This window comes from Elephas maximus, chromosome 11 (assembly GCF_024166365.1).
Source record: "Elephas maximus indicus isolate mEleMax1 chromosome 11, mEleMax1 primary haplotype, whole genome shotgun sequence".
Lineage (NCBI taxonomy): Eukaryota > Metazoa > Chordata > Mammalia > Proboscidea > Elephantidae > Elephas > Elephas maximus.
The window spans coordinates 91,619,962-91,629,863 of record NC_064829.1 but is presented as its reverse complement, the minus strand read 5'-3'; the positions used below and the strand labels follow the sequence as shown (position 1 = coordinate 91,629,863).

The 9,902-nt window shown below is 50.8% G+C and overlaps 1 protein-coding gene across 1 annotated transcript; it reads right to left on the bottom strand.

The window, feature by feature from the left end:
• Window positions 1-416: 416 nt before the first annotated feature.
• On the bottom strand, window positions 417-9,627 carry TMEM238 (transmembrane protein 238). The gene is made up of 2 exons (XM_049900222.1): window positions 8,733-9,627; window positions 417-1,194 (listed from the first exon to the last, which is right to left on the bottom strand). The coding sequence occupies exon 1, from the start codon at window positions 9,266-9,268 to the stop codon at window positions 8,738-8,740; it is 531 nt and encodes a 176-aa protein (XP_049756179.1). The 5' UTR covers window positions 9,269-9,627; the 3' UTR covers window positions 417-1,194; window positions 8,733-8,737.
• Window positions 9,628-9,902: the final 275 nt, after the last annotated feature.

Here is a 9,902-nt window from a genome sequence, read left to right as displayed (position 1 = left end):
GGGAGCAGGAGGCACTGTGAGAACCTCCTGCTCTATGGCAGGTGTGTGTGTGTTGGAAGGGGCCAGAGGAGCAGAGCTGAGGGGGAGGCTTGGGATAATGGGGGGCCCGGGTTATGATCATGCTAGGGTATGGTAAGGCAGTTGCCCTAGGCTGAATGGAGGGCCTGACCTGAGGGGGATCTGGAATGAGGGGAGTCTGGGAGAGGAGTGGGGGGATCTGAGCTGAGGAGACGTGGGCTGAATGGGGGACCTGAGCTGTGATCATGACAGGGTATGGGCTATGGGGGGTGTTCTAGGCTGAATAGGGGGCCCAGGCTGTGGTCATGGGGGGTGTGGGCTGAAGGAAGTTGTCTCAGGCTGGATGGGGGGGGCCTGGGCTGTGATCATGGGGGTCTGGAATGAAGGAAGCTTGGGAGTAAGTGGGGGGATTTGAGCTTAGGGAGACCTGGGCTGAATGGCAGGCCTGGGCTGTGGTCATGAAGGACTAGTTTAACTGGGACCCAGACTGAGTAGGGGAGGCCCAGGCTATGATCAAGGTGGAGGGGGGGTGGGGAGGCCTGTGCTGAGAAGGCTGTGGAATGAGGGGATTTTGGGAATAAATAGGAGGTGGAATTTTAACTGAGGGGAGCCCAGTCTGATGGAGGGCCTAGGATAATGGGGGAGGGTCCAGGCTGAGAGGAGGGGGTGTCCGGACCAAGGCAGCAGCTGGGCTGAGAGGTGTCTGTACTGGGCTGGGGGTGTCATGGCCATGGAAATGGGCCACCCAGCTGTCCTGCTGCAGGGAGCACAGCTGACCCACAGCCCTATTGCCTACCCCTGGAGCCACCCAGCTCCCTGCGGTTGCCCCCAGGGTGTGGGACACCCCCAACAGATGACATTGGCTCCCAGACTCCCCATTGGCTGGACCCAAATTTTCTTGGAACTACAGTATGTGAAGGGTCAGCATGAAGCTGGGCTCCAACGTCCCCAGTGGCATGGGTAGCCCCTCTATGGCTGGAAGGAACCAATTAACCGCCTCACCCCTGTCCTAGGCATGGCCATCTCCTAAACAGACAGACACACAGAGTTATGAGGCAGAGCCATTTATCCGGGTGTGGAGCAGAGGGAGGACAGATGGGTGTTCTGCTGGCCCGATGGTCTTGGGGGCTGCTGCTCATCTCAGACCAGTCCTGACAAGTGGGGCCATGGGGTCATCTGCAGGAGGTAGCATGTGGTCAGTGACTGTTCAGGATGCCCTCCATCCTTGAGGTCCCCTGGCCCACAACCCAGCAGCCTTGGAGCAGGGGAAGGGAGCCCTGTACTCCTGCTTTGCCCCTTCCCATGCCCATTTTTATGTTTACTCATTTGCTCCCCAGTATGAGTGCATGCCTTCAACTCATTGGAACCCAGTGGGACAAGATAGGGAATGGGAGATGGGGAAAGGCAGAGAGGGGGAGAGACACAGAGAGGGAGAGACAGAAAGAACGAAAGACAGAGAGACTGAGAGAAGGCAAGACAGAGAGAGGGAGAGACTAAGAGATGGAGAGATAGAGAGAGGAAAAAACTGAGAGTGAGAGACAGAGAGAGGGAGAGACTGAGCCACAGAGAAAGAGAGTCAGAAAGAGAGACAGACAGGCAAACAGAAGGAGAGACAGGGAGAGAGAAAAAGAGACAGGGAGACAAGGAGAGAAACAGGGAAAGAGAGACAGGGAGACATGCATACACACACAGAAAGAAGATAAAGATAGGGGGAGAAATAACAAGTGATGGAGGTGCTTTTGCCAGCTCTTCAACTAATTTTTGTCCCGGAGTAGGAGGGGAGCGACAGGAGCCAGGACTTTTAGCCCTCTGCAAAAAGTCAAGTTCTTTGTCTTTCCTGTGCTGGGAGCACCGCACTATCCCATTAAGGAGGAGTCCTGTGTTTGAACAGCCCATTTTCCTTTCAAGTGGCGGGGGGCGCTTACACTCAAGTCAGCTTGACCCAAGTGTTGGAGGGCATTTCCAACAGTGGAGGCCAACCCAGCTGTCAGACTTTTGGGGGTGATGTAAAAGATTTCCGTGGGTCTTAAAAGCTAGCAAGTGGTCATCTAAGATGCATCAATTGGTCTCGACACACCTGAACCAAGGAGAATGAAGAACACCAAAGACACAAGAAAAATATGAGCCCAAGAGGAAGAAAGGGCCACATAAAACAGAGACTCCATCAGCCTGAGACTGGGAGAACTGGATGGTGCCCAGCTTCCACCAATGACTGCCCTGACAGAGAACACAACAGAGAATCCCTGATGGAGCAGAGGAAAAGTGGGATGCAGACCTAAAATTCTAGTAAAAAGACCAGACTTAATGGCCTGATTGAGACTGGAGGGACCCCAGAGGTCATGGCCCCCGGACTCTCTGTTAGCACAAAACTAAAACCAGTCTCAAAGCCAACTCTTCAGACAAAGATTAGACTGGACTATAACACATAAAATGATACTGGTGAGGAGTGTGCTTCTTAGCTCAAGTAGACACATGAGACTACGTGCGCAGCTCCTGTCTGGAGGGGAGATGAGAAGGCAGAGGGGGACAGGAGCTGGTTGAATGGACAGAGGAAATACAGGGTGGAGAGAAAGAGTGTGCTGTCACATTGTAGGGAGAGCAACTAGGGTAACATAGCAATGTCTGTATAAGTTTTTGTATGAGGAACTGACTTAAACTGTGAATTTTCACTTAAACCACAATTGAAAAAAAAAAAGAATTTCCACGGATAATTTTATCTCTAGGTGGTTGTTTCTGTATTATGTGCCCAATGCTGTGTTAGAGGAAACTTGACCTATGCATACAGTGGTCCATCTTTTCTTAAACAGGGTTCCTCATCTAAATCACAGAACAGAGTGAGCATCTTCTCAACTCTCATCAAAAATGGTCTATAACTAGTGTCACACTGGATGCAGGGGGGAGTAGTGAGTTAATCACATACAGAGGATATCTTAGGATTAAAAACCAAACCAAATCCACTGCCATCGAGTTCATTCTGACTCAGAGAGACCCTACAGGACAGAGAAGAGCTGCTCCATAGGATTTCCAAGACTGTAAATCTCTATGGAAGCAGACTGCCACGTCTTTCTCCTTTGGAGTGGCTGGTGGGTTGGAACTGCCAACATTTCAGTTAGCCGCTGAGCGCTTTAACCACTGTATCAGCAGGTCTCCTTGTCTTAGAATATTAGGGTTTAATTCCCACAGAATCCTCATTTGAGAAACAGATTCAGTTACTAATTCACCCACTCTTCCACTCATCTATCTACTCATCAACGAATCCAACCATCCACATATCCATCCACCTACCTATCTGCCCAAACTATCCATCCAACCACCCATTCACCCATCTACCCATCCACTCATCCACCAATTCAACCATAGCCATCCATCAACCAATTCATCCACTCATTCATACACCCATACACCCATCTACCAGCCCATCTGTCATGGATTGAATTGTGTCCCCCCAAAATATCTGTCAACTTGGCTAAGCCATAGTTACCAGTATTGTGTGATTGTCCATCATTCTGTCATCTGATGTGATTTTCCTGTGCGTTGTAAATCCTACCCTATGATGTTAATGAGGCAGAATTAGAGGCAGTTATGTTATTGAGGCAGGACTCAATTTACAAGATTAGGTTGTGTCTTAAGTGAATCACTTTTGAGATATAAAAAAGAAGCAAGCAGAGAGATGGGGGACCTCATACCACCAAAAAAGCAGCGCCGGGAGCAGAGTGTGTCATTTGGATTCAGGGTCCCTGCAACCCGAGAAGCTCCTAGGCCAGGGGAAGATTGATGACAAGGACCTTCCTCCAGAGCCAACAGAGAGAGAGAAAGCCTGCCCCTGGAGCTGGCATCCTGAATTTGGACTTCTACCCTACTAGACTGTAAGAGAATAAACTTCTGTTTGTTAAAGCCATCTACTTGTGGTATTTCTATTACAGCAGCATTAGATAACTAAGACACCCAATCACACATACCCATCAAACAACTCATCTGCCCACTCATCCATCCACTCACCCATCTATTCATCCAGCTATCAACCAATTCATCCATTCATCCCTCTATTCACCCACCCCTCCACCCAATCCATTCATCCACTCATTCAATCACATCTACCCATCAACTAATCCATCCAACCACCCGACCATTTACTAGGCCCTCCACTCATCCATACATCCACTAGTCTACCATCAATTTATACATCCTTTCATCCACCCATCCTCCCATCCTCCTATCTACCCCGCTCATCCATCAATCCATTCATCCTCCCATCCACCCTCCATCCATCCTCCCATCTACCCCAGTCATCCATCCACCTATCCTTCCTCCCATTCGCTCCACTCATCTATCTATGTGTCTACCCACCCGTCTAACCAATTATCAAACTCTGATTTCCTGAGTTCACACACCTTTCTGGGCAATGCTAGGAACAAAAAAAGGGAGAGAGAGAGACCCAGACGCTATTCCCTGTCAGGTGGGGGAGACAGCACCAACACAGACAGACACAACACAGTGACACAAGCAATAATAGGGATAACTTAGACAAAAAAGGATTTCACTTTACTTGGATCCACAATCAACACCCATGGAAGCAGCAGTCAAGAAATCAAAAGAAGCGAATAAACTGAATGCTTCGAAGGTCAGCGTAGCAGGGGCGGGGGTTTGGGGACTGTGGTTTCAGGGGACATCTCAGTCAACCGCATAATAAAATCTATTAAGAAAGCATTCTGCATCCCATCTTGGAGAGAGGCGTCTGGGGTCTTAAACACTAGCAAGCAGCCATCTAAGATGCATCAATTGGTCTCAACCCACCTGGATAAAAGGAGAATGAAGAACACCAAGGACACAAGGTAATTATGAGCCCAAGAGACAGAAAGGACCACATAAACCAGAGACTACACCAGCCTGAGACCAGAAGAACTAGGTGGTGCCCGGCTACAACCGACAGGGAACGCAACAGAGAACCCCTGGGGGAGCAGGAGAGCAGTAGTATGCGGACCCCAAATTCTCGTAAAAAGACCAGACTTCACAGTCTGACTGAGACTAGAAGGACCCCAGACCTTCTGTTGGCCCAGGACAGGAAGCATTCCCAAAGCCAACTCTTCAGACAGGGATCGGACTGGACAATGGGTTGGAGAGGGATGCTGGTGAGGAGTGAGCTTCTTGGATCAGATAGACACTTGAGACTATGTTGGCATTCTCCTCCCTGGAGGGGAGATGAGAGGGCAGAGGGGCTTAGAAGCTGGCGAAATGGACACGAAAAGAGAGAGTGGAGGGAGGGAGCGGGCTGTCTCATTAGAGGGAATGCAATTGGGAGTATGTAGCAAGGTGTATATAAGTTTTTGTGTGAGAGACGGACTTGATTTGTAAACTTTCACTTAAAGCACAATAAAAATGAAAATAAATAAATAAAGAAGACACTCTACATCCCACTTTGGAGAGTGGCGTCTGGGTCTTAAACACTAGCAAGCGGCCACCTAAGATGCATCAATTGGTCTCAACCCACCTGGAGCAAAAGAGAATGAAGAATACCAAAGACAAGAGGTAATTATGAGCCCAAGAGACAAAAAGGGCCACATAAATCAGAGACTACATTGGCCTGAGACCAGAAGAACTAGATGGTGCCTGGGTACAACCGATGACTGCCCTGACAGGGAACTCAACAGAGAACGCCTGAGGGAGCAGGAGAGCTGTGGGATGCAGACCTCAATTTCTCATAAAATGACCAGATGTAAAGAGAAACCTTTACGCAGATCAAAAGGCAGTTGTTCAGACAGAACAAGGGGATACAAATTGGTTTAAAGTCAGGAAAGGTGTGCATCAGAGTTGTATCCTTTCACCATACCTATTCAATCTGTATGCTGAGGAAATAATCCGAGAAGCTGGACTATATGAAGAAGAATGGGGCATCAGGACTGGAGGAAGACTCATTAACAACCTGCGTTACGCAGATGACACGACCTTGCTTGCTCAAAGTGAAGAGGACTTGAAGCACTTACTGATGAAGATCAAAGACCACAGCCTTCAGTATGGATTACACCTCAACATAAAGAAAACACAAATCCTCACAACTGGACCAATAAGCGACGTCATGATAAACAGAGAAAAGATGGAAGTTGTCAAGGATTTCATTTTGCTTGGATCCACAATCAACAGCCATGGAAGCAGCAGTCAAGAAATCAAATGACATATTGCACTGGGTAAAGCTCCTGCAAAGGACCTCTTTAAAGTGTTAAACGCAAAGATGTCACCTTGAAGACTAAGGTGCACCTGACCCAAGCCATGGTATTTTCAATTGGAACATATGCACGTGAAAACTGGACAATGAATGAAGAAGACCGAAGAAGAATTGACGCCTTTGAATTGTGTTGGAATGAGAATATTGAATATACCATGGACTGCCAAATGAATGAACAAATCTGTCTTGGAAGAAGTGCAACCAGAATGCTCGTTAGAAGCAAGGATGGCAAGACCGCGTCTTACATACTTTGGACATGTTGTCAGGAGGGATTAGTCCCTGGAGAAGGACATCATGCTTGGCAAAGTACTGAGTCACCAGAAAGAGAAAGACCCTCAATGAAGTGGACTGACACAGTGGCTGCAACAATGAGCTCAAGCATAACAATGATTGTAAGAATGGTGCAGGACTGGGCAGTGTTTTGTTCTATTGTGCTATGAGTCGGAAGCAACTCCAAGGCACCTAACAACAACAACAATGGTCTGACTAAGACTAGAAGGACCCCAGAGGTCATGGTCCCCAGACCTTCTGTTAGCCCAAGACAGGAACCATTCCCAAAGCCAACTGTTCAGACAGGGATTGGACTGGACTATGGGATAGAAAATGATACTGGTGAGGAGTGAGCTTCTTGGATTAAGTAGACACATGAGACTATGTGGGCAGCTCCTGTCTGGAGGGGATATGAGAGGGCAGAGGGGGTCAGAAGCTGGCTGAATGGACACAAAAATAAAGAGTGGAGAGAAGGAGTGTGCTGTCTCATTGGGGGGAGAGCAACTAGGAGTACAGAGCAAGGTGTATATAAATTTTTGTATGGGAGGCTGACTTGATTTGTAAACTTTCACTTAAAGCACAATAAAAATTAAAAAAAAAATCAAAAGACGCGTTGCATTGGGTAAATCTGCTGCAAAAGACCTCTTTAAAGTGTTGAAAAGCAAAGATGTCATCTTGAAGACTAAGGTGCGCCTGACCCAAACCACCTTGTTTTCAATAGCCTGATACACATGTGAAAGCTGGACGATGAATAAGGAAAACTGAAGAATTGATGCCTTTGAACTGTGCTGTTGGTGAAGAATATTGACTATACCATGGACTGCCAAAATCTGTCTTGGAAGAAGCACAGCCAGAATGTTCCTTAGAAGCAAGGATGGCAAGACTACATCTCATGTACTCTGGACATGCTATCAGGAGGATCCAGTCCCTAGAGAAGGACATCACACTTGGTAAAGTAGAGGAAGACCCTCAATGAAATGGATTGACACAGTGATTGCAACAATGGGCTCAAGCATAACAACGATTGTGAGGATGGCGCAGGACCGGGCAGTGTTACGTTCTGTTGTACACAGGGTTGCTATGAGTCGGAACCCACTTGATGGCACCTAACAATAACAGACAAGTTATGGAGGCTCAGAGAAGAGAAGCTGAGTTGGATCTTAAAGAACATGTGGGAAGCTTTCTGGGTGGAATAGAGACAGAAAGGGCATGCCTGGTGCAGAGAAGAGCATGGACAGAGGCTAACTGGTGTGAAAGAGGCTCGAGGTGTGTGGGTTGAGAGATGCAATAACTGCAGAGAGGCTGTATTGCAGGGGACCCACTTGGGGCTTGGATTTCACCAGAGGGCAATAGGGAGCTACAGCAGGGCTTTGAGCAGAGGAAGGCAAGCTGGAAAGTGTACGTTTAGGAAAGGGGATAGAAGGCTGAGGAAAGACAGGACAACAAGGAGGAAGGGAGGAGCTTGAGCATTGGGCTTTCCTTGAATGTCTCTGTTGTTATCACTCCTTTCCAGCTCTAGTTGGACCGCTAGTCAGTAGGATCCCAGCTCCTCCACTTACAAGCAGCACGGCCTTAGGCAAAAGGTGGTACCTTTCTGGGGCTCAGTTTCTTCCACCGTGGAGTCGGGATGGACTAATAGCAAGGGCCCCATAGACCCAGTTACCCTGAGAGTGTTAAATGGAGGTTGGTGTGCCTGGCAGCTGGCTGCAGTGGAGGGACTTCCAAGCGTTGTGGGGAGCTAACCTGGAATCTCCCTGCCTCATCTGGGCGGGGGGGCAGTGTCTCCTCTGAGTCTCCCAAGTCTGCACCCCGCCCCCCCACCCACCCAGCCTTAGACTCTCCCTGCATCTGTATCCTTCTGAGTCTCTGCTTCTCTCCTTGGGAGTATTCACTTCCTCCTGTGTCATTCTCTCTCTCTGAGCCTCCATCTGGGCTTTTCTCTCTCCCCCTGCTGTCTCTCTTCTCCATTTCTCCAGCTGCCCCTCCAACTCTCCCAGCTGTCTCCCCATCTCTCCCTAATGTCTCTTCCCAATATTTCCTCTGTCTCTCCTCGCCGTCCCTCTGTCCCCACTGTCTCTCCATCTCAGCTCTCTTCCATCTCCCCCAAAAGTCTCATCTCTCCCTCAGTGTCTCCCCATCCCTTCCCACAGTCTCTTCATCTCCTCCTGCCGTCTCTTCATCTCTTCCCTCGCCCCTCACCCCGTCTCTCCTCCGTGCCCCTTACCTGGCTCACTCGGGGCCGGTGCCCGCCGCTCCGTGTCCGGCCTCGAGCGTGGCAAGCTGCAGGCGCACGCGGCGGGAGCCGGCGGCGGGCGGCAGGGGCGCGCGGGCCGCGCGGCGCGCTCCTCGGATCCCGGTCGCGGCGCGCGCGGCGGCCGAGGAGGCCGGCGCAGACCAGCGGCGGGAGATCTTGCGCGCGAGGCGGGCGAGCGCCGAGGGCCGCAGGCCGTAGTCGCGCTCGAGCTCCTGGCGTGAAATCTCGATGTTGCCGGTGTACCAGAGGATCCAGCCGAGCAGGCTCAGGAAGACGAGCAGTGCGCCCGAGTAGATGAGCAGGTCGCCGAAGTCGCGGCCGCGCACTTGAAGCTGCGCGAACACGCCGGTCAGCAGCGCCGCCATGCCCGCCACGTCCAGAGCCACCGCCAGCAGCAACGCCATCCGGCAGCGGCCCAGGCCTGACGCGGGCGCGGGTGCGGCCGCCGGCGGGGATGGGGCTCCGGGCGCCGGCCCCGGCGGGGTGCACGCCGCCGTCGCCGCCATGGCCCTGCGCCGCCGCCGCTGGCTCCGCGAGAGGGTTCCGGGTGCGGCCTGTCCCGGGGCGGGGTCAGTGGACTGCGCCAGGTATGCAGGGCACCCGCCTGGTCACCTGAGCGCCCACGGGCCGGGCTCGGAGGCTCTCTGGAGGTCGTTTCTGTGCTGGAGCAGCCGGGCGCGCAGATATGGGTGGCCCAGGGCCCCTGCACCCCGAAGCAACACGTAGTCAAAATCCAGGGGGCCCTAAAGGAGGCAGCATAGGGCACTGCGGGAAACCAGGGCGCTGTTACTGTGCAGTGCAGCTTCCTGAGGCCTCCTATGCGCCAAGCCTGGTGGTAGGGATACCAAAAACCAAACCTGTTGCTGTGGGGTCCATTCTGACTCATGGGGACCCTATGTGTGTCAGACTAGAACTGTGCTCCGTAGGGTTTCTGGCTGTAATTTATACGGGAAGCAGGTCGCCAGGCCTTTTCCGCAGCACAGCTGAGTGGATTAGAACCGTTTGCATCACCCAGGCACCTATATAAAAAAAAAAAAAAAAAAAAAAAACCTATAAAAAAAAATTGGGAGGGGGGGATAAATTAAAAACAAAACAAAAAAAACAACTAAGCGCTTTTGTCATCGAGTCGATTCTGACTCA

What these genes read in the sequence shown, in the direction of transcription:
- TMEM238 (XM_049900222.1), bottom strand. Translation starts at nt 9,268, where the DNA reads ATGGCGGCGACGGCGGCGTGCACCCCGCCGGGGCCGGCGCCCGGAGCC.